Raw genomic sequence first — 23,257 nt, 5'->3', positions numbered from 1 at the left:
TCATCTCACTTCATTTATTACACACTTTAACTCTTTCTTAAAACTCGAGCCATAACAATAAATGACTCCAAATGTGGGACGGAGGGAGTAAAAGGTAAAGCAGGCTTCTTTCCAAGGTGGAGCCAAATAGAAAAAGAATTCACCTTCTTCGTAAATCTAAAAAGGAGAAAACATATGTGCTCAAAATCAGTCACAACAAAAACACAACAGCTGGTCGCTTGAATTTAGTGGAGATAATTACCATCAAAATCAACAAAATCACGAAAAAAATCGCAAATATGTTCCCCAGATCGGAAAAACCCTCCGGCGGCGGCGAGCTGTAGCAGCTGGTGTGAACTTCTAATGAAAGAGAGAATGAAAACCGGAAATATTACATCTAATGAAACTTCCGTAATAGCTGGTGTGATTTGCTTGGAGAAAAGTTGGAGAAGGAAGAAGGGTATAAAAGGTATAATTTCCCATATCTGAATACACAATATTAGGCGGAATTGCTATCCCACAAAAGTTGTAAGTTACAAATCCTTACATTTCTAGCCTATTTCAGGCGGAACTAGACAGGCCATACCAAAAAACAAGGGCCGGTGTGGTGAGCTAAACAAGTTATCAAATTGGGAAATACGAAGATATAGGGGAATGATCAATTGTTAACTAATTAGCAATCTCAAACTAAGACTAAATCTTAGTCATTAGATTAGAAGATCTAGTGGTTGAAATAATGCCACATGGATTATATTTTTAATTAAGAAAATTAATAAATAAAATTAGAGGGTATTAATGTCAATTCTCTCTCATTAAAATCATCTTAAAACTTTAAATTTACGTAACTCTCTCGATTTAAATTATTTTTTCGCAAAATGTTCTAACGAGATCTCAATTGCATATGTTCCGACGACGTTCGGATGATGAAATTTGATATTTTTTTTTAGTTTTCGTAAATCTCAATAAAACCATGTAAATCTCAATAAAACCATGTAAAAATCTCAATAAATATGTGTTGATATTTTCTTGTACTAGTGTTGATATTTTTATGTCATATTGTTGATATTTGTAATACACTATGTTGATATAAAAAAGCATTCACGAAAATTATAATATGATAACATAATGACAATATTACCCTTTTATTGATATTTTGTCTACTATTTATTGGATTCGTAAGATTTAATCTCATCCACTCATTTTTAAATCTAAGGGTGGAGATTTAGTCTTGATTTTGGATTAGGGTGCTATAAGCATTAGAATATGACTCCGAAGATATATATCTATTTCTAGGCATTACTAAGTTATCAAACGAGCCCTTAAATTGGGAGAAGCATTAATTATGCCTATTTTGTCTTTATAATGGTTGATCTTCTTTTCTAAAAATGGTAGTAATTCTTTAATTAATCGATTCATTTTTCATTGGATAGATATGAATTGGGATATTAAAATGAAAAATGTTTTATAGAAATAATGGCAATGCCGAGGTTAAAATAATAATTTGGTATTATATTATATTTATTATTAAATCTATGTTTTACATAAATACTACTCTATTTTACCTATATAGTTATAAGACGTGTATTTCTTTTTAATTAAGGAATGTGAGTGTTTTAACGAGATTTGTTAAATTAAGTGCCTTGCATTTAATTACATTTCAAAGATTTTTATTTCATTAGTTGTCAAGTTCTCTCTCCTCTTCTCTAATTATATGCCTATCAATATATTATCACTTTCTTCTTCTTCAATTATAATTCTTTTATAAATGAATTATAATTTTCTTCTTCTCCAAATATAATTCTCTATCAACAACGTACTATCTCTTTTCCAATTTTCTCAATATTGATTTTCTATAATAATTTAAAAAAAATTATTTAAATCAATTTATCACATACAGATTACAATACGCATTTTATAAATTCTCTTTGCTTTGTCTCTTCCCAAATTAAAATTCTTTATGTAAATTAAAAATCCGATTTGATTTATTCATTTCCCTTTGTGCTTTGTAGCTTCTACTGCAAATTTCTAAAAGATTCCCATAAACAAATTTTGTCATATTTGATTCTTAATTCTAATTTTTTTTATAAAAATAAAAAACTCATTCACATAATTTTTATCTCACAGTACAATTTATAATATGCATGATCAATTATCTTTGTATTGTTTTCTCTTAATTAAAATTTTCTATATAAATTACAATACTCCTAATCTAGCCATTTTCCTATGTAGCTTCTACAACAGTTTTTAATAAAAGTACTATTTTATCCAACTTATAATAACTTAGATTCTAAATTTTTGGAGTGCACGTTCGAAACTCTACATAAAAATAATCACATATTGTTAACTCATTTATTTAATATTTTAAGTTATATAGTTAATATATTTGCTTTTCTTTAAATAATAGAGTTTTTAGCTCAATTCATAAAATTATGAAACAAATTAAATTTTGATGTCCGATATGTTAATACTAATTGAGTTTACGTTTTCAATTTATGAATTTCATAATTTTTAGTCATTTGAATTTTTCGCTTTCCAAAACTATAATTTCTTTAAATTCTCAAAAACTTGGGGATCCAACTACAAGAAGACAGGTAGCCTGATACAAGACCACTTTGGCATTTTCCCCTTCTACTTTTTCTATCTTTTTTTGGAGAGATTTTACATAAACTCTTTGGAATGTTACAGTTATACCTTAATCAAAAAAAATAATGACATGTTCTTAGCTCATCTATTTAATATTTAATAAATAAATTAATATTTTTTGTTATAAAATATTAGAATTCTTAGCTCGGTTCAATATAACATGCAACACATTTACATTTGATATATGATTTTATTAATTCTAAATGAAGTTACGATTTTGATTTTAAGAATTCATATTTTGATTTTTATTATTTATGTTCCAAAATTTAAATATATTTAAATTTCTAGTTTTTTGGAACGTTACAATTGGACATCGATCAAAAAATATAATCACGTGATCTTAACTTGTGTATTTAATATGTTAAAAATATTAGTGAACATTTTTTTCTTTTATTTATAAAATAGCGTTATTGGCTCAATTCATATCAGGCAACTAAAAATTGATACTAGTATATGATTTATTAATACTAATTGAATTCACATGATTTATTAATACATTAATTAGATATCACTTTTATTTATCATAATAATTAAAATTTTCTTCATATTAAAATTCCCTAAATTAGTATTTTAGAATTATTTTAGAGTAAAGGCCAAATTAGTCATGAACATATAGTCATTTTACGTTTTTGGTCCTAAACATTATCTTTTGGAATTTTTGGTCATGCATATATGGAAATTTGATCATTTTGTTCCTACGTCAACATTTCCGTTATAAACTAACGGTAAACAGGTTTAAACCCGATTTTGACCAAAATTAACATTTTAATTCTGATTTTCTCCTTAACTAATTCATTAACTATTATTATAAATATTCTTTTAAAATTAGAAAATTAAAATTAAATGGAAACTTAGAAGGCATAGGAAGTGGCATCACAACCCAAATGAGAATGTGAAAATAATAGATTGACTTTCATTTAAGAGCAGTGACATGTAGGAGAAATAATGGCTCATTCCAGTGAATCACAAAAACCAGCCGAGATTTACATACATTGGTTATTGCCTAAACCAAATAAGAATAATAGACTTAGCTTAGCCAAATGGCTGTCCGACAACATTCGGCATTAGACGGAGGGCAGCTCTGTCCCTTTCGACCACTGCAGAGTTTGCAACAGCAACGGCTAAGCCACGAGGGCGGCGATGGCACCCGCGCGAATTAACAGCGGCGGCGCGACGGAGAGCCGAGAACTCCTCTGTGACTTCTACGGTGAGGGAGAGCTCGCAGAGAGAGAGAGAGAGCTCGACGGAGAGAGCACCGCACGGCCGACGGACAGTCGGTAAGTGAGAAATAGAGAGGAATAGGAATTGAGCCGAGAGAAGAGGGCGCCAGAGGAGTTTCAGCGACCCGATTGAAGAAATGAGCGGCGAGAAATCGATGGGGCAGTAGGGGCGTTGCGCGTTGGTGCCTATGTGAGACTAGATATTCTCGAATTGGAGAGAAGTGAGCGTCAATTTTGGAGTGAGGTGAGAGATTGATGCATTTTTTATTAGCACTAAATAAACATGCAATAATACTGAGTATATATAGTATAGCTAAAGGTCAGTGCCGGGAACACGGGGAAGACAAACACAAAGTGTCTATCCTCTACTAGAACTCAATTACTATCTGAAAGAACGAAAGATTTTGGGAACTTTTTGAAAACAGAAAATAATTAAAAACAATTAACAACTAAATGCGAATAAAACACGGAGACAATCGATAGAGATAAGGGAATCCCAGAGATGTGTGTTCACAGTTATGGTTATACAAATTCCAAACTAAAATACCCTAGCACAGTTATTACTTTGATAGGACGAGTCACCTATAGCTTATGCTCATGCGATGCAAACGTTGATTACAAGATTAGGGTTTTCAATCCCTACACGTAACTCCATAAAGCTCCTAAGACCCTTGAAAAGTCCCCACTCTCAATTAACAGTGTCGTTTTAAGGGAAGCTAACTGTAGCGTCTACTAAGTTAATCTAACTCGCTAGAACTCTATCATAGTTATGAAGCAAGCTATATTAAATCATACAAGATTGTGTCACTCAATCATGCAGCATCAGAATTACTTAGGGAAGAAACAAAGTAAAAATAAAACGAATATTAAATAGAAAAAAGGAATTGTATAACGAAAGTCGTTACTAACACATCCCTAGAACCCTATGAGTTTAGTTACACATAATGAATTAAGCTAAACACATAGATTGAAGGGAAAACAATTTGAACATAAAACTAAAGCAAATAAAACTCGTAGGTTGAATCCTTGTCGTTCTTGATGTTCTTGAAATCCTTCTCCAACTTCTTGCACAATTGAAGTATTCTAGCTTTTGATCTCTGTGAATTATTTTGCAAGTAGAAGCTCTCTAATTGTGATGAAGCTTGAGTCTTATTTATAGGGGAAAGCCAATCCTTGTTGTAGAAAGAAAAGATCTTCAAAATATGGTCAATCTTGGAGCAAATCTAGGGCATCTCGGATTTTCCGCCTTTCTCCGGCGGGCCGCCGCACCTTGGCCGGCGGTCGCCGCGTTGGAGTCCAGAGACTCTGTTCCTTCGGCGGCGGACCGCCGCACGACTTCCGGCGGTCGCCGGGCGAGACGTCTCTTCCAAGTGTAATTTTCCGAGGCGGACCGCTGCACTGCTCTGCCCGCCAGGCGCCGGCGGTCGCCGGTCGCCGTCTGACTCCAGATTTCCAGAGTTTGCGTTTTGGCTCCCTTTTTCGGCTCAATTATGCACATTTCTCACAAAACACGTCAAAATACCAAAATAGATAAAAATATGCAAATAATGGACGTGTAGAGTGACTTTGACATAAAAAACGGACCAAATAACGGTCTTAAAACCGTGCAAAATCCGAGCGTATCAGAGATGCCGGACGCCGCCGACTCTAGGCGCCAGCTGGAGAAGTCGTCGGCGAGAAATCGAGGAATGAGATAATATTTAATTCTAATTTTCTAATTTTAAAATAATATTTATAATAATAGTTAGTGAATCAATTAAGGAGAAAATCAGAATTAAAATGTTAATTTTGGTCAAAATCGGGTTTAAACTCGTTGACCGTTAATTTCTAACGAAAATGTTGACGGGGGACTAAAATGATCAAATTTCCATATGTGCAAGACCAAAAAATCCAAAAGATAATGTTTAGGACCAAAAACGTAAAATGATCATATGTTCAGGACCAATTTTGGTCTTTACTCATTACTTTATAAAGGATATATTAGTCAAAATATAAATTATACCTATGTCAAAATGCCATAGGGGGTATAATGGCATCGAGAGATTATGTCTCCAAATCACTACTCATGTATTAAAATACATTCTTTTTTGTTATAATATCATTCATGATGATCCTAGTATGTTTCTATTATACTATAGTTCGTCCCATGAAAATAAGATCTTTGGAGACGATACGAGTTTTAATATCAATTGATAAAAAAGAAATGATATAAAAAAAAATTTAAAGTATTATTAATAGAGAATGAGACTCACATCATAAAAGAGAAAAAATTTATCAGAAATAAAAATAGACTACTCATTGAACGGATCAACATAGAAAAAGAATATTTTTATAGATGGATAATTTTTTTTTAAGTGTTGTGTTAAGGAATGAAATAAGCTTCAGTTTCAAGCTTATACTACTCTCTCCGTCCCATAAAAGATGTCACACTTATGGGACGACACATGATTTTAGGATGTTTTATTTTGTGTATTAAATGGAGAGAGAAAATATAATTTTTATATTCATGTGAGAGAGAACTTTTTTCAAAAAGGGAAATATGACATCTTTTGTGGGACAAACTAAAAAGAAAAGTGTAACATCTTTTGTGAGACGGAGAAAGTATATTTTATCGAAATAAAAAATCAAGGCATGGGAAACTAATTAAGAGAGGGTGTCATACTTTCTACTCCCTCTGTTCCATAGTAATGGAGGCGTTTTTTTTCGGCACGGAGATTAAGAAAAATTGTGTTAGGTGAGTTAAATAAAGTGAAAAATGAAAAAGGTAGAGAGATGAAGAGAGAAAAAAGTAAGAGAGAGTAAAGTAGGTGTGGAAAAATATGTTGACTTTTACTAAAAAAAGAAATAACTCTATTACTATGGAACTTGCCAAAATAGAAAAATGACTCTTACTATGGAACGGAGGAAGTACAATATACTAGCTCTTTGTCAAAAGATTTATGTATCCTTAATTTAAAGTATTACTCCCTCCGTTCCAAAGGAAGAGAGAGTAAAGTAAGAGAGAGAGAGTAAAATAAGATAAAAGAGTTTTCATTTTTAGTAATGGATCATCTTGGTTGGGATAAATAAAAAAGAAAAGTAAGTCATATTTAGTGGGACGGAGAGAGTAGTATATTTAAAAGAGCTGGTTTACATTTTATAAGTTTATATACATTTTATATAATTTATAATGGGATAAGGCAACCTTACCATAATTAAACTTCAAATCTTTTGGGTAATCTATTTATTAAATTTACGAATCCAATGAAGGTAAATTAGGGTAACTCGGAAAATGATGCAGCGCCCTAACCCCCACACAAAATGATGAGAGAGAGACCAGAAAGGGCAACATCCATTATCGTCAATGCTTGATTCATTAATTTAAGTGAGTTGTTGAGCTAATGCTTGATGAACCAGTTGCATCCCTACACGTGGGAATGATGTCACTCTGATTTCGCCTTTTTCTTTTTGGGCACACAAGTAGAAGAAGGCATTGCTAAAAATGATGTTCAATTCTCTGTAGGTTGCTGAGAAGTTGCAGTGATTTTATGGGTCTGCTTACAAACAGAGTGGAGAAGCATGAAATCAAACCTGGGGATCATATCTACACTTACAGAGCCGTCTTTGCTTACTCCCATCACGGTTCCTTTTTATTCTTCTCTCTCTTTCTGATTATGTTTCGATTCTGCATTTTGCCCTTTAATCCTGCGTCTTCTCATGCCTTGATTTGCTGCAATTTTAATGTTCATATCATCAATCTTGAATTCTGATTGTGGAATTCTCTTTTCAACTCATCCAGTTTACTCTTTGCATTTCTAGTTTTATTTCATTTACATATTGTTAGATCACCTCAAACTAGCTAGATCCATGAGTACATGCTGTTGGTTTATTCTTCACTCATCTTTTTAAGATGATAAAGTGATAGTGGAGAATGAAAAAACATTAGTAATTGAGATGCTAAGTCGAAACATGACTGGAATTTGAGTTGGCTAGACCAAATATGGCGCAGTAGAGCTGTTTTTCGTTGCAAACCTAAATTACATAATGTGTGACTTATGGTCTTAAAGCAACCTTAGTAATTGTACTGCTCTGCTTCACACAGAAAGAATTTGTATTAATGAAGTAAAAAAGTATGTTTCATGAATCTTGGGGCAAAGTATTTGAATTGTTGGAGTGAACATTTTATCAAGGATGTAATCTCATCATATTTGTTTGCTTTGATATGTTTGATGTTTTTTGTTCATACTTGTTCTACCTATATACAGAGGTGGTTGCAGTTACAGTGATGGCTTCTTTTTAACTTACTTGTAAATATGGTGTGGCTTAGACCTTTTAATGTGTGATTATGCAGGTATCTTTGTTGGGGGTAGCAAAGTGGTGCATTTCACCCGTGTTGGAAACACTTCCAGCTCCAACTCTGAAGTATACGACGAAAGTGAAGAATGTCCGACCTTTCCCGACTGTGGATTCAGGCAGCCAGATAGCGGAGTTGTCCTCTCTTGTCTAGATTGCTTTCTCCGCAATGGCTCCCTTTATTGCTTTGAGTATGGAGTGACCCCGTCTGTGTTTATTGCTAAAGTGCGTGGAGGCACCTGCACAACTGCTGCATCCGACCCTACTGACATGGTCATTCACCGAGCAATGTATCTGCTCCAGAATGGATTTGGGAACTACGATGTGTTTCAGAACAACTGTGAGGACTTTGCCCTTTACTGCAAGACGGGGCTACTCACTGTTGACCGGCTTGGGGTTGGAAGAAGCGGGCAGGCCTCCTCTGTGATCGGAGCACCATTGGCAGCTCTCCTTTCGTCCCCTTTGAAATTCCTAGTGCCTAGCCCGGTTGGGATGGCTACAGTGACCGCAGGGATGTACTGTGTGAGCAGGTATGCCACAGATATTGGAGTCCGTACGGATGTCATCAAGGTGGCAGTGGAGGATCTAGCCGGGACTGTCCGTTGGGAGAATAATGAAGGAGTAGCTGCACAAGATGCAATTTTAGAAAGACAACTTCTCAGATAGCATTCATGTACTCAACAAACTATTATCATTCACACAACTGGATTATGCTATCAATTGATTCTCTTTTTCTAGCTACTCTGAACTAGTTACTTTATGAGCCAGTATATTTACAGCCTTTACTAGTTTCTCTGTTCTTGCAACTATCTCTATCAACAGTGATGACAATGTGACTAGCTGGACAATTGCTACAAATGGTAAGACATTTGACTCTCCCTTGCCTTCACTAAGCTCCTCTGGTTTCGTTTCTGTTGCTACAGCGTTTTGGTTAGACAGCGCATTGAGACCGTTATGTAGTTCTTGAACTGCCACACACATCTCTTTTAGCCTAAGACCGATCTTGGGTGATTCTGCTGATGTGCGGACAACGACCACCAACTCCCGTAGGACTGCTGAGGAATTCAAGCTCAGCTTCAGACACACGGTGCTGAATTGCCTCTTCAAGAAAGCTGGCGCCTGTGATTGGAAAAGTCAGCAAGAGTGGTGGAATCAAAGAGGTCCAATCATGTCTCAAATCAATGCGACTCACTCATTACCTTTGTGTCCGAGACAATACCAGAGAGGGCGTCGATGCAGTTAGCGTAACTTCTGAGTAAAGCCCCAAGCTCGAGGTAATCCTTCCAAGGATGTTTGAAACTGAAGCATCCATGAGCAGGCTCCCATCTCGCATAATTAACCTGTAAGAAAAAGCATAGAAGCATTATATTGTGATTATGAGCTTGATGATATATTCAATTGCAGTGAAAGCATACCAAGGATTCTTCAGTAGACATGGAATCAAGAACGCTTCTGTATCCTACCAGTTTCTCCTTAGAAGCTTCCTTCTTCATGTCGTCTGCATCTTCATCCGCATCATCCCGGAGGTATACTGTTACATATGCTGCATAATTTTCAGCAAAAGAATCAACTCAAAGGCGATTCTAGTTTCAAGATATGTATGAATGTTTTCTTACCATCCAAAGAGTCAGCAAGTTTTTCCATGTTGTTTAGAATGAGGCTGTGAAGCTCGTTTCCCGCCCAAACAGGACAGCAGAAGATGCTGGTGACAACACAGATGGAGGTGCCAATCGCAACATTGGACAGTCTGTGTTGTGCAAAGTCAAACAAGTCTGGCACGCGATATCCAGAGACCGAGATGAGTATGTAGGTAAAGATAAAGATGAGAGCTCCATGGTCGAAATGTTTTTTTACTGATGGGAGGAACCGAAGGAAAGTTGTTGATGAAGCTGTAACAAAACAAAGCAATGGTAAATGTTTCTAGATGGCTCTAGAGTGAATTGATGAGAGAAGACAACGGGATTTCAAATAATACCGAAGAAAAAAACTGAGCCTTGGAGGATTATGGGCTCCCACGCCTTCCCGAACCGGGTAGCTACCCAATGCACACCAACACCTAGTGCCCCTGCGATGAAAGTTGCGGTTGTTCTGTTCACACATTTACAGATGGTTGCACCTGGCATTGTTGCACGATATAAGCATAATATAGTCAGATTTTAATCAATTTTGACCATATTGAGATGCCTACCTACGGTGTACTCGAGAGCAACAACAACGGTGAGGACAGCCCACATAGCATTCCCTCCGACTCCTTCATACAAAGGGTTAACATAGTAAAACAAGGAGACGAGGCACAGAGCCATCCCAACTTTGAAACAATGGATTATCCTCCGAGGCTCGCTCGTTCCATATCTCCAACCACTTTGCATCAATGCCAAAGACTTGAACAACAAGCCCACAATGAATCCAGGGGTGTGAGGAATGCACTCGGAGACGAAAAGCATTGACATGCCGTCAGGGAAGCTCATCCTCCACTCCCACGGCTCGCTCTCCTTGGCCATGTTCGATCTATATAGAATATATATTCGATGATAGGTATACGTATATACTTATACATGGTAAGGTTGTGAAGAAATAAGGGTAGCAAAGTGTCAAAATCAGAGATTGTGTCTTTGGCTAGGTTGCTGGTATCAGTTGGTAGTCTAGTAAATATACATGGCTGTCTGGGGTTGCTTGGATTTCCTAAAATGATTTTGAATGTGTGAAATCATGTTGGAGGATCGTAGAGGAAATCAAGAGTGTTATTTGAGGTTGGTCAGTCTTAGGTTTTCTTCTGTTTTAAAGTTCAATCATTTGCCCATCTCTATCATTTTTAAACAAACTTTTAAGCATATCATATGCCAAACATAAATTCTAAATAAATGTAATCTATGAATAGAATTTACCCATAATTTTATTTCTCTTTTTCATTAAATACATTGACAAATTCATCATGGCACATGGAGGTTGGCATCCGAACAATCATTCCTCTTTACATCGATCATTGTATTTCCTTTTTTTAATTTCATTTGACAACAAAATGCTTCAACATTATAGATTTTATTTCTCTTTTTCATTAAAGACAATGCCTAAAATTTTCATTTGGTGCATGAAGGTTTGTTCCCGCGACTCATCACCATTAAACTATTGCATTTCTTATTTTGAAATTCATTTAATATTGTATTTTTGTTGTGAAATTTGTTTATTCCCAAATTAGTGTTTTGTGTCATTAGCTTTCGTTATTGTTGCTCTGCAATTCATATGAACATTATGCAATATGAAAAGACATACTAATATAATGAGATTATATGCCTATATTCATATACTCCGTCGTCATTTTCACATCCCCAAAATCCAGGAAAATTAACAAATTTTGTTTAACCTTTGCCAACAAAACACACTAACTAGAATGTCAATACTCATTCATACAAAATTCATATGTTTTTTTTTCAGACCTTAATAATTAAATTCATATGGTTGAGCACAACATATCCCCAGATACATATGCTGACCATTAAGGATATTGATAATTTACATAATGTTTGAAACAAATATAACTACGAACTTCATTGGGACAAAAACAAATTAGGAAATACTTCCTCCGTCCACAAAAAATAGAGCAATTGGTGCATCGCACGGGTTTTAATGTAGAATTGGTAACATAAGAGAGAAGGAGAAAAAGTAGAAGTAGTGTTAGTGGAATGATGTGCAGTGTTATTATTTGTTGAAAACTTTTCATAAATGAATGTGCTCTATTTTTTGTGGACGGCTAAAAATGGTAAATGTGCTCTATTGTTTTTGACGGATAGGGTATGAAATACAAACAACATTTCTAAGATATTAGATATGATGAAAAAGAAATCATTGATTATAATAGTAAAAATAACACAACGCATTTAAATTTTTTTATAATTCCTAAGAGGTGAACCTTGAAATTATATTTACATAAAAATGTAGTGATTATTCGATTATCAATGGTTTGTAACCATAATCATTTGAGCACCAGTCGAACCACAATTAACTTCGCTCAGATTGTTATAAGAAAAATTTTGAAAAAACAGCTAAATAATTGTTCTATGGTTAATTACGTGTTTGATGTATTGCAAGTTATGGTCAACGACAAACAATAATCATCGAAAACAGATGGATAATAACAATTTTTATTTTGTTATTTTTGTCAAAAAATTTAATCTAACATTCAAAGTATTCTCACTCATTTTAATAATAAACACCCTCATCTTTATTCCCAAAAATCACAATTCTTGCATCAACATGCCTATATTTTTAAGTGTGTACATATATTATGAATAAGAGGCAAAAAAAAGTATTACTAGTAATTTTCATAATGAGTATGTATTAAAATTTACTTTAGCAATGTGCATGTCTAGTTGCATGTGGACCTCTTTATATTTCAAAAATTATTTGATTGGCTAGTGTCACTTTGATATGGATGGACTACTACATATTTTCTCACAAAAACATATGGATTATAGCAAAATTTTATTTGTTATTTTTGTCAAAAAATTTAATTTAACACTCAAAGTATCTCACTCATTTTAATTAATAAACACCTCATCTTTGTTCTCAAAAAATCACAACTCTTGCATCAACATGTTTTTCTCTCTTCTGCACCAATTTTTCAAAAATTGTGCTTAATTTTTTACTTCCAAAATAAAATTATGTACTTACTCTACTTCCTTAGATTCAATTACATTCATCTCGTTCGTGGTAATAAGGGTAAATCTATATAAAAACTTTTTTGTTTATGGTGTAAATGTTCCTACTTAATAAATTGCCCTAAATTATAGAGTATTTCTTCCTCCACACCTAAAATCCTCAACTCCGCGAGATTGCCTAACCTACCGGCAACATTGACAGCAAATGGGCAGCTCGTCGGCGCCATGGAAACAGCTCCTTCTCTGTTCAATTGAGGCCAACTCCCATCTGAAGCACCACTCCTACTTCCAGCTCGTACGCGCATTTTATTTCCTATTCAATTCCACCTGCAACTGCAATCCCATCTTCTTCAAATATTGCGTTAATCCATCTTCCCTTTTTTCACATTTGACTATTTTTAGGCAACTGTTTCATCGAATAACAGACCCTCTAATCGCACTGTTGTTTTCAGGTTTGTTTCTGGTTCGGTGTGTGATATAAAGTTTGGATCTTTTTTCCGTTTAATTAATTGTATTCCTCTTGGTCTATTGTAATCAGAGGATTTCAGGATGATGCTGATAAGATTCTGATCAACACCGACACTCGAACCCGCAAGGTCATTTCCCCATCTTCTATAAATTCCCACTATGTTAATTGGGAATAAGGATTAAGCTAACGAATGATGATGCCTTTATTATGATTACAAATTTACTACATCTAATTGAAGCCATGTATACATGTTTTTCTTTTGTGGAATTTCATACTCTTTCATGTTCATCTTTAGCTTTGTGTCCAATATCCATTGATTGGGCTCTCACTATTTAACTAAAATATTGCAGATAAATGATCTCAAGCACTGCCCTTTTGCTGAGGTACATTACATGTATCTTTGGTTTCTTGCATTTACATCAGTTTCAACTGCTAGATTAATTACCTTGGAATTCCTCTTGAGTGGAAATGCTTTGCATTTATACAGATATGTTGGTACTTCACGGAATCATGGGAGCAATTCCGGATTAGTGGAGTGGTGGATGTCATAGATGGAACTACTTCTGATCCACTCAAACTTGAGGTGATTCCAATAACTCTATAATTAAAATGCTATCTGCAGAAAAGGTGTATACTTGGATTGTGTTTTTCAAAAAACAAAAGAGTTGATGTGTATATATGAAATGGTAATGCAGCAAAGAGAGAAATCATGGTTTGCATCTTCCCTTAGATCAAGAATGCAGTATGTTGGGGCCTCTCCAGGACTGCCTGCTGTTGCAAGTGAACAATCATCCCAGTCTCCCTCTTTGGATCCTTCCATTGGACCAGTTGCTGCATTCTGCCTGCTCCTATTTGACCCCCATCAGGTTCACATACACTCTTATCTTGATTGAACAACTTGATCAACCAAATCTGCTGGTGTTTCATAATGTGATTGTTGAATGATTTGGAATACATCTCTCCTCTACAGGTTGACTATCTAAATTTGAAAAGCAATGAGAGATTGGTGTTCACGTCAATAGCCAGCGACAGCGGAAGGAAGCTCTGGAGTTCACAGAAGGTGAATCCCTAGCCCTTCCCTTCATACATCATTGTAAGGATTAATTACTTTGATATTGTAATAAATTAGTGGGAAGCAACTTCAGTTCCCATGTAGATATTTTGTACTGTCGTTCTTATTAGAAAGGTTTCGTGTTGAAGTGCAATTTGATAGTTCACTTCAGCCTTTGTCCAAAGAAGGAATTTAAAATTGTAATTATAAGGAACTTGGTCCAAAGTAGATACGTGGATGCAACAATTATTGTACAATGGATTCGAGGTGTGCGGGGGAAGGGAGCTTTATTGGCATCCGCTGCAACCAAGGCAAGCACAAGAGGGAAATCTTTGTCACCGGAAGTGGGAATATTGACTCAGGAGCACCGCTCTAGCAAAGTAAAGAACTCGCCGTGGCGAGGAGGACTCTATCTCTTGGATTCAGGTAAAGAAATGAATACGTGAAATGCTCCCTTTGTCCCGAGTCTCTCAGTTGAGGAGTTTGCACATGTTTTTATAAATATAAAGGAAAGTTTGGTGGATAAAATAATAGAATGTTGATCCCATTTATGTACTCGTTTCATGATGCGTAAACTGGGACATCTAATCGCGGACAAAGGGAGAGACTGCAGAGGTAGAGAATATGTCCACAAGGGACAGGTCATATATTACTGACGATCTAAGCTAATTACGTCATAAACTAAATTAAAATATAAAGTAGGCCCCGCTTTAGCTTTAAGCTTTTAATCACAGATTCTTATCCCTGTATGAACCTTAGGGTGCGTTTGTTTTGGAATCATTCTCAGTTTTTGGAATTCAAAATTCTGGAAGTTATTGTTCCCAAACTGTTTCTACAACATTTCAACAATTTTGGGACAATAATTTCTGGACAGAGTTTTAAATTTCCTCTGGCTTACATCTATGCTATTTTCCCCTTCCTGAGATTTTGTTCAACAATTTTGGATAATAATTTCTGGAGGGAGTTTTGAATTCTCCTCTGGTTTTCATATATGCTATTTTCTCCTCCTTGAGATTTTGTTCAACAATTTTGGATCAATAATTTCTTGAGAGAGTTTTGAATTTTCTTCTGGTTTTCATCTGATTTTGGCTTTTATAACTTTTTTATCCAATCAATATTCAAATGTCGAATAAATGTAATTATTTCTTAGATGATGTGAAGTTCATGTCATCTACAGAATTAAGATATGCAATCAAGCGGTATTTTAATTTATCCCTAGGAGCATATTTGTTGTCTATCGATTTGGAGTATAAATTTATAACTAAAGATTTTTTTGTTGTTGATTTATATGTCAAATTTTGAAAGTCATCCTACAACATTTTGGGAATCGGCAAGTCACATGATTTCCAAGTCACGTATTTGGATGCCTCATTCAAGCAAAGAAATGAGAATTTACAATAATATTTAAATTTGATTACGTTAGTGAGAATGAAGAAGGCGACGTTTGAAGAAATGATAAAAATGTCGACGTTGGAGTCAAAACACGACCACAATAATCTTCACAATATCCAATTCGATGATCACAAGAGGGACTGAATTCTTGTCCGCAAACTAGCTGTAAATAGCAACTCAAGAGCTGAACCTCAACGTGCCACGTGTCAGCATGCACTAGCTGATTAGGCACTACCCCACCTTACACGTTGCACTTCTATGGGCATACACTACTTTGATTTATACTAAATTCTATGGGCATACACTACTTTTTTCACTATGAATTGGTACATAGGTTTTGTTCACTCCGTCTATGAATTTGACCTACCTCTAAGCGAAAATTGCACAAGTCTCGTATCAAATCACAAGGATACTCGTTGAAAAATAGAATCTACAAAAAATATTTTAAAATCTTACCCTTATAATATGCTCCCTCTATTCCCGATTAAGAGTCACACTTTTCCATTTCGGTCCGTCCCCAATTAAGAATCATACTTCATTTTTACCATAAATAGTAAGTAGGTCTCACACTCCACTAACTTAATTCACTCACATTTTATTATAAAACCAATATAAAAAAATGGGTCTCACATTCCACTAACTTTTTCAACCAATTTTTCTTTACATTTCTTAAAACTCGTGTCCGGTCAAAGTGTGACTCCTAATCGGGGACGGAGGGAGTAATCACTAAATAATACTCCTAGGATTCTTGACAATCAGAACATTTTGGCTAGATGTAAGTAGATTAAAGATATAGTAGTACTATATTTTGTCTGAATACAATCAAGCAATAGTTATCCTTTTCCGCATAAATGCGGAAAGAGTAGTTGGAAATAATAGAAGGGGTGATGGATGAAATGAGTCACGTAAAATGGACCACCACCAAACGAATAGATTAATTCCATTTTGACAATAGATCCTTCTTCAAATATTATGTCACTTTCACTACCAAGAGGATTATGCTGTATTTATCGCTATCCCCAGAATAAATATCAGTCTTAAATAACTCCAAAATAAATCCCCATACAATTTTATTTTCAACGTTATTATTATGCATTCTTCCATCCATCCATCCACTTTCGGTGTGCGTACAAATTAATAATTACTAGTTTCTATATTTTTAATACTAATATTATTAAAATATCTCATGCTTTTGTATTGAAGGAAATTTTATTTGTAGCAGGAAGATTAATTTGGGAGAGGGATATTTTTATACAAAAAAAATCTGAATTTGGTGCAAAGTTTTGGACGTGGCTTTATTAAAAACCGACAGCAGTAAAAGAATAAGTGAAGAAAGTAAATCCAACTCACCTCCTCCACTCTCTTTCTCTGTGTCGGACATAAAAGTTGAGGAATTTCGGTAGCGTGTAGAGATCGACACATTAGATTCATTCGGATCCACATCCATATCCGTTTTTTACGAGGTTTGCTTCTGTTTCAGTGTATCCACCCCTCATGAATTCCTATTCCTGTGCGATGGATGCGTGTCTTTTAATTTCGCGCCAGTTGAGTTCATTGCTCGCAATTATAGCCTATGCGTGTATTTATAGATTTCATACTCTGTTGCTTTTTCTTTCTTCTCCTTTTCTGTTTTCCTCTCTCGGGCTTGCTTGCTTGCTGCATCTTTGTGGGTTTTTATGATCAATTAATTGCCTGTCTTCTGTAAGAATCCGAAGATAGACTTTGATTTGGGATGGTTACTACTTACTACATTCGAATTACAAATGATGTAGTAACATTTAACTGACAAATCATTGTTTTTCCTTTTTCTAGCTCAACGTTGACAAAAGCATCGAAACCTGTTATTGATTTTTTGTCAATTCCAATTTCACAGTGTCACGAGGTCTCTTTCTCTTGATTCTTGTAGTTTGCTTTTTTGTACGATTGGAATGAATTCTGAGATCTGAGCATCACATTTGGTAGATATTGTCGTGGAAGTTACTGATTCATGTTTCGTACTTCATATGCAACAAAATTCCTCTAGATCTGACAGTTATGTACTTGATTAGATAACTGTATTGGTATACATAAAATATCTGAGCTTTTGGTTGTTGAGTTACTTGAAAGTTGATGTGTATTAGCACCCTTAGATTGTCTCTCTGCTTGAATTTGCTGGAACCAACCAGGGTTGGTTTGTGTCCGTTTTCGACCTTTTAGTTGTCGATTTTAATTTTACTAGTATGTATTTATAATGGTAGTGTTCTCTTTACAAAACCTTGAACAATGTCTCTTACATGCTTTCTCAGAGAGATATTGTAATGAATGGATGAGTAATGGCGCTAGCCGAAGCTAGGGCGGCTTGGCAGAGAACTGCCAACAGATGCTTGGTTCAAGAAGATGCAAAAAGAGCTCCCAAATTGGCTTGCTGCTCATCAGTGCCGCCTTCTGCTAAACAAACTGAGACAGCCCCAAATGCTGCCGGTGGCCAAGATATTCCTAACCCGAACCCCTTGCCGTTTCATCGCACTCCTTCGTATTCTAATTTATCCCCCAATACAAAATGGTGGTTGCAAACACAACCAAATTATGGATGTCAGAGGGGTTTAACCGATGAAAAGCTTAGTTGCCAGAAAGGTAGTATTGATGATTGCCGAATCCAAGAAAGCTTGGGAGACATGTCAAGAGGCGAAGATGATTATGAGCTTGTTGATCAGTGCATAAACCTTGTTAAGTGTGACAAGAAAGGCATCAAAGCTGAAGAGGAGAAGTTAAGGTCAATCTATCATCAAAATTGGCAAGATCCTATGAGGATTGAATTTGAAGAGGATATGGAAGAGCTAAGAGAGATGTTTATTGTCAGCAGTGAAGGTTCCAAAAGTTCTGGTGACCTTTATTTTGATACGGAACCGTCTTGGACTAGGACTGAGAAAAATATTCCGTGGTGGCGAACTGCAGATACCGAGGAATTGGCATTCTTGGTCTCGCAGAAATCACTAGACCTTATAGAGAATTGTGACCTTCCCACTCCTCAGAATGTTAATGTGAAGAAAAATCTTAGTTCGGATTTAAGTCGTCTAAGTCATAGTGAAATTTCCACTTCTCTACCAGTTCAGAAGTTCGGAATGAGGGATGACCACTGTTCTGCTACTCGTGGTTCTTCTACAGCAGCATCTGCAGGAAGTTATAGCCGGAACTTTAGGATGATAACTGATGAGCCTTTGCTATCTTCTGCAAAAATTCAATCAAGGTAATGTCTCATGTGATTTTTTATATTGTTTCTTTTGTTACATTAAGTTCCAAAAATTCAGATGTAGAAATTCTAACATGAGTTAGCATGATTGTATTAAGATTGGGTTTATTTCATATGTTCAAACATTATTCTATTTTTGTTTCTCTGATTGACATGATCATCTTCATATCAATCTGGTGATAAACATAAAAGGACTATTTCAGTGTGTAGTTGTTTGTTTTCAATGGAACATCATTTAGGTTTGAGGTGAAGCTCGTTGTCTTGAATTGTTCTTGTAACCATCCTCTACAACTATTTGACTTGTCATCATATAACCAGGGATACACATGAAAGGAATCAAACTCATACAGTTGAGGATGACATGGGCAAGGCTCGACTATTGGAAGCATTACGCCATTCTCAGACGCGTGCCAGAGAAGCCGAGACAGTGGCAAAGCAGGCTTTTGCTGAGAAAGAGCACGTCGTCAAGCTTGTATTCAGGCAGGCACAGCAGCTCTTTGCCTATAAACAGTGGGTCCAACTTCTGCAACTGGAGAACATGTATTTGCAACTCAAAAACAACAAAATTCTGTCTGCATCTCCCGAGATATCGCCTTGGAGTTGGACAGGTGCGAGAAGCAAGAAAGGTTGGATGAAGTCTTGTAGAAATCGGGGCAAGAGGAGTAGGCTGCGGCCCAGGCATCGGGCTCGGTATGATGTTAGCAAGTATGCAATCGTTTTTGCATTAGGTTTGGGGCTTGTTGGTGCTGGATTGCTATTGGGATGGACCATTGGGTGGATGCTACCAACATGGTGAGAAATGCTCTTTTTCTGCAATATGAGTTTATTCTGCCTTGATTCAACTGCCTTTGCTCCTCTTGTATATAAATTAGCTAGACTTGTATGTAAATTTTAGAAATTTATTTCCAGACAGTTGTTCAGCTTTGTGGAGTGAAAGTAATTGTATTTTGTGCATGATTGGTATGTGAGTGGCATTTTGAACATAGGAGTGTAGCAGGTATAGTGGAGTGTCTGTGTATGTTATCTGTTTTTGGTTGAAACAAAAAATGAAGAATATTTGAACTTTGAATATTTTATGATGATTTATTAAATATTGTCTGATATTAACTTTAATCTTGCGAACTTTATATATTATACCTAAATTCTTTAATAAGTTTGCATACTAAAATTCCTTCCAAACATTAAATGACTTGAGTTAATTATAGAGTAGTGGAGTCAACTATGTTGGGCCAGCTCAGTCTGACCTAGACCCACCTCAGGTAGGGAAACTTATGGTCCGACTCGGTCTAGCCTCATGACTAAAGCAGTCTGGATTGGACTGAGATAAATCTCTATAAATTTTGGCTTAGTCCACCTCAGCTCAGCCTGGCTTGAGTACGTAAAAAAAAAAAAATCATGAAGTGAAATAGAGTGATTCGGCCATACCAGGCCTGGCTATGCTAAGGTTAGGTTAGTCCGGTCAACTTGACAATTCGACTAAAGATAAAGTGACACCACAGAGACAACTGCAATCACGACGGAGACGAAAGATGTATGGTTAGATACTCAGGTGAAGAGGAAAGTAGGAATTTGTGGATTTAGAACCAATTCTAATTAACAGAGTAAAAAACAAGACTCCAAGAGATGAAAAATACAGACTCAAAAAGGGGAAAAACACTATGAATATGAAAAATATCAAGTTTATTACTACAATAAATTCTGAATAAGTACTCTCTTTGTGCTAGTTTAAGAGAGACAGTTTTTATTTTCCTACAAGAATTAGTATGTAAAGTAGTAAGAGATTATAAATTAGAGAAAAGAGAGTTAATGTTTGGCTTAAGCTGAGACGACCCAAAAATTATGCCTCACTAAGCCGGAAGTATTATTTTTCCATGGGGTATTTAAGAATAAATTGTAAATGTTTTGGGTTGATGACGCTTTTATGGACCATTGTCAGTTGATGGGCTTTTTACTGGTCTCGGGCTGGAAATGGCTAAAGTCCATTCACCATCTATTCAGCGAAATTTTTGTGAGAATACACGAGCCGAAACCCCTGACAAAGAGTTAATCTACAAGGAAAAGAGAAGATCAAAGTTCAATCGGAGAAGATGCCGGTCATGGAAAAGCTCAGAATGTTTGTGGCTCAAGAGCCTGTTGTTGCCGCTTCCTGCCTCATCGCCGGAATCGGTCTGTATCGCTTCTTTTGCTTTGTTATTTCGGCGGCTTCTGCTCCTCGATTTTGAAACGAAATATATGTTCCGAGACTCAATGATCGGGATATTGTCGAAATTGTTTCCAATAGATATGACATCAGCCGATTTTCCTTTTCTCGTTTTCTAAGCCCTAATTCCCAATTCAGATTAATGAAATTGAGAAATGTGGAGAAACACTGGTTAACTCTCACATACGATCCACAACCCAGGAAATTCCCGATTATGGTTGTAATTGAGTTTGATAAACTCTTACTCCTATGAAGTTTGATTTCCTTTTCGGCCTATGTTCCTCGTACTGTTCTTCATTTTGTTGCAGCATTCTAATAATGGATGAACTTACTATATTTATGAGAGTATGTTGCATCTATTAAAGGCTTTGCATTGTTCATTGGAAGCGATGTTGTGGCTGTATTTTGATTTCCAGAAATCATATGCTTTCTTGATGTGAATATCAAATTATCAATATCCACAGTTTATCCTCATTAAGATAGTTGTTGCCGGGTTGCTTTCAGGACTCTTCCTTCCAGCTGTGGTAAGGCCTATTCTAGACTCTCTTGAAACGTCCAAGCCGGTACCTCCTCCGCAATTAAGCGATGTGAGTGATTTTCCGTATTATGCGCCATTTTACTTCCAAGTAGAAGGAAAATACTTTGTTTCTTTTTCCTGAATCTGTCTGCTGTTTTTGCTAACTTCTTGTGTTCTGATTCATTAACTATTGCCTCCTAATTTTAATTATTTACTATATATTTTTGTTCTGGTAGATGGTAATGTTGCAGGTTGTTATATTAGACCTTAGTTAGACCCTCCCTTCCAACCAAGACAAAATGTCATGCTTGAATATACTAAGTTTCAGTTTATTGGTGTGACATATACATCCAAAAACTCTTTCTTGATAATCTTATAACGTGAGACTTGTCTATAACTTCAAAGATTTATTATCCTTTATGACAAGGCATATAGAAGAACAAAGGGACTGGGTGGTATCTGAGGATGTATTTAATCATGTTTTAATAGGTCAACTTGTGGGTTTATAAAGGTAGCTAGTTGTCTTGAATAAGGATATTATGCTCTTATGCAAAAAGAGTAAACATATGTTTGAGATCAGAAGTTCGATTCTAGGATTACTATCCAGAACGTTTTTGCGTATTGTTGTATATCTGTCTGCTTAAATATAGGAATGCATAGTTGTATGTGGAGGTTCAAGAGGATATTTCTCAACTGTGGCTTATCTTTTATGTCTTGCGGAATGCATGAAGTATTTTCCTTTATGTATCTTTAGGTTGTTGCTGGTATCACCGGAAGGAGACAGGGCTAAGGCAGGATATGGGGCGGATGGCTAGCTAGCTTGTTTGAGGAAAGGGAATAATTTTTTAAACTAGCACATTTAGTTTTTATTTGAATTGTAGCTGAATAAGCAAGAAGCAACTTATACATTAAGGTTTAGCACCACCCATTTAAGTCAAGTCTTAACATTGAATGTCAATTATGATATGCTACGCACAACAATTTTGTCTTCCCCCTATTTTCTAAAACTGTTGTAGCATTTACACAACGGATGGATTGGGATGATAATGGGATTCGTTTGTGGGTGTGAATTGACAAACTAGTTCAATTTGATATTCAACATTGCACTACTACCTCATGTATTTTAGCAAAGTTTTATGAACATAGTCTGATAATAGTATTCCTTCCGTCCCAGCTAAAATTACACATATTCCGTTTTAGTTTGTCCCAAATAAAATGACACATTTCTATTTTTGGTAACCTTCTCTCCAATTAATACATCCAACCATTTTTTCTTACTTCAATTAAAATATTCAACTCTCTTTCTCTCTCTTTTCAATACTTACACCTACTTTTTAATGTAAGTTTAAAAAGATAGGTATGAAAATTGAATTGTTGATATATCATGTGGTGTTGTTTGCTTGTCATGATTAATTATCATGATATATGATTGAGTTATAAGATTATTTTAGTTGAAGGAGAGTGATTATAACTAATTGTCATGATTATCTATTTAGAAATAAGTTGTGAGATTCAATCTTATGAACCAAATACGATAGAACTCCATATTAATTTCAAAATATAATCTTGC

The 23,257-nt window shown here is 35.5% G+C and overlaps 5 protein-coding genes across 9 annotated transcripts; 4 read left to right on the top strand and 1 right to left on the bottom strand.

Moving 5' to 3' along the window:
* The first annotated feature begins 7,080 nt into the window (after positions 1-7,080).
* Positions 7,081-8,915, top strand: LOC125201485 (protein LEAD-SENSITIVE 1-like). Of its 2 annotated transcripts, XM_048099627.1 has the most exons (3): positions 7,081-7,206; positions 7,345-7,463; positions 8,173-8,915. In XM_048099627.1, exons 2-3 carry the CDS (start codon positions 7,370-7,372, stop codon positions 8,838-8,840), a joined length of 762 nt encoding a protein of 253 aa, XP_047955584.1. In that variant the 5' UTR covers positions 7,081-7,206; positions 7,345-7,369; the 3' UTR covers positions 8,841-8,915. The 2 variants fall into 2 exon arrangements, with proteins under 2 accessions (XP_047955584.1, XP_047955583.1); XM_048099626.2 differs by lacking the exon at positions 7,081-7,206 and having other exon boundaries at positions 7,213-7,463.
* On the bottom strand, positions 7,854-10,940 carry LOC125201486 (aluminum-activated malate transporter 10). The gene is made up of 6 exons (XM_089065676.1): positions 10,363-10,940; positions 10,150-10,290; positions 9,791-10,063; positions 9,590-9,717; positions 9,374-9,514; positions 7,854-9,293 (listed from the first exon to the last, which is right to left on the bottom strand). Exons 1-6 carry the CDS (start codon positions 10,673-10,675, stop codon positions 8,913-8,915), a joined length of 1,377 nt encoding a protein of 458 aa, XP_088921802.1. The 5' UTR covers positions 10,676-10,940; the 3' UTR covers positions 7,854-8,912.
* Positions 10,941-12,944: 2,004 nt separating this feature from the next.
* Positions 12,945-15,277, top strand: LOC125209679 (Pyridoxamine 5'-phosphate oxidase family protein). Of its 3 annotated transcripts, none has more exons than XM_089064128.1 (8): positions 12,945-13,124; positions 13,232-13,281; positions 13,368-13,425; positions 13,649-13,681; positions 13,786-13,881; positions 13,994-14,164; positions 14,269-14,358; positions 14,499-15,277. In XM_089064128.1, exons 1-8 carry the CDS (start codon positions 13,035-13,037, stop codon positions 14,793-14,795), a joined length of 885 nt encoding a protein of 294 aa, XP_088920254.1. In that variant the 5' UTR covers positions 12,945-13,034; the 3' UTR covers positions 14,796-15,277. The 3 variants fall into 3 exon arrangements, with proteins under 3 accessions (XP_088920254.1, XP_047965226.1, XP_047965235.1); XM_048109269.2 differs by having other exon boundaries at positions 12,952-13,124; positions 14,579-15,269; XM_048109278.2 differs by having other exon boundaries at positions 12,956-13,124; positions 14,269-14,579.
* A 1,697-nt stretch (positions 15,278-16,974) lies between these two features.
* LOC125205237 (uncharacterized) lies at positions 16,975-20,041 on the top strand. Of its 2 annotated transcripts, none has more exons than XM_089065538.1 (3): positions 16,975-17,285; positions 18,027-18,967; positions 19,289-20,041. In XM_089065538.1, the coding sequence occupies exons 2-3, from the start codon at positions 18,054-18,056 to the stop codon at positions 19,764-19,766; spliced, it is 1,392 nt and encodes a 463-aa protein (XP_088921664.1). In that variant the 5' UTR covers positions 16,975-17,285; positions 18,027-18,053; the 3' UTR covers positions 19,767-20,041. The 2 variants fall into 2 exon arrangements, with proteins under 2 accessions (XP_088921664.1, XP_047960028.2); XM_048104071.2 differs by having other exon boundaries at positions 16,976-17,204.
* An 890-nt stretch (positions 20,042-20,931) lies between these two features.
* Positions 20,932-22,678, top strand: LOC125205258 (uncharacterized). Its single transcript, XM_048104090.2, has 3 exons — positions 20,932-21,136; positions 21,675-21,757; positions 22,442-22,678. The coding sequence occupies exons 1-3, from the start codon at positions 21,058-21,060 to the stop codon at positions 22,475-22,477; spliced, it is 198 nt and encodes a 65-aa protein (XP_047960047.1). The 5' UTR covers positions 20,932-21,057; the 3' UTR covers positions 22,478-22,678.
* Positions 22,679-23,257: the final 579 nt, after the last annotated feature.

Source organism: Salvia hispanica, chromosome 2 (genome assembly GCF_029641045.1).
Source record: "Salvia hispanica isolate PSC_SH4W2 chromosome 2, Shi_PSC_v1, whole genome shotgun sequence".
NCBI classification, from domain to species: Eukaryota; Viridiplantae; Streptophyta; class Magnoliopsida; order Lamiales; family Lamiaceae; genus Salvia; species Salvia hispanica.
This window is presented reverse-complemented; position numbering and strand designations above follow the sequence as displayed.

Bases quoted from the DNA above. Each gene is read 5' to 3' on its own strand.
- LOC125201485 (XM_048099627.1), top strand. From the start codon at position 7,370: ATGGGTCTGCTTACAAACAGAGTGGAGAAGCATGAAATCAAACCTGGG. The intron at 7,464-8,172 runs GTTCCTTTTTAT...GTGATTATGCAG, and splicing joins CTTTGCTTACTCCCATCACG to GTATCTTTGTTGGGGGTAGC.
- LOC125201486 (XM_089065676.1), bottom strand. From the start codon at position 10,675: ATGGCCAAGGAGAGCGAGCCGTGGGAGTGGAGGATGAGCTTCCCTGAC. The intron at 10,064-10,149 runs GTATTATTTGAA...GTTTTGTTACAG, and splicing joins AGGCTCAGTTTTTTTCTTCG to CTTCATCAACAACTTTCCTT. The intron at 9,294-9,373 runs GTAATGAGTGAG...TTCCAATCACAG, and splicing joins GTATTGTCTCGGACACAAAG to GCGCCAGCTTTCTTGAAGAG.
- LOC125209679 (XM_089064128.1), top strand. From the start codon at position 13,035: ATGGGCAGCTCGTCGGCGCCATGGAAACAGCTCCTTCTCTGTTCAATT. The intron at 13,426-13,648 runs GTCATTTCCCCA...AAAATATTGCAG, and splicing joins CCGACACTCGAACCCGCAAG to ATAAATGATCTCAAGCACTG. The intron at 13,882-13,993 runs GTGATTCCAATA...ATGGTAATGCAG, and splicing joins CTGATCCACTCAAACTTGAG to CAAAGAGAGAAATCATGGTT.
- LOC125205237 (XM_089065538.1), top strand. From the start codon at position 18,054: ATGGCGCTAGCCGAAGCTAGGGCGGCTTGGCAGAGAACTGCCAACAGA. The intron at 18,968-19,288 runs GTAATGTCTCAT...TCATATAACCAG, and splicing joins TCTGCAAAAATTCAATCAAG to GGATACACATGAAAGGAATC.
- LOC125205258 (XM_048104090.2), top strand. From the start codon at position 21,058: ATGCCGGTCATGGAAAAGCTCAGAATGTTTGTGGCTCAAGAGCCTGTT. The intron at 21,137-21,674 runs GTCTGTATCGCT...GGTTGCTTTCAG, and splicing joins CTGCCTCATCGCCGGAATCG to GACTCTTCCTTCCAGCTGTG. The intron at 21,758-22,441 runs GTGAGTGATTTT...ATGTATCTTTAG, and splicing joins CTCCTCCGCAATTAAGCGAT to GTTGTTGCTGGTATCACCGG.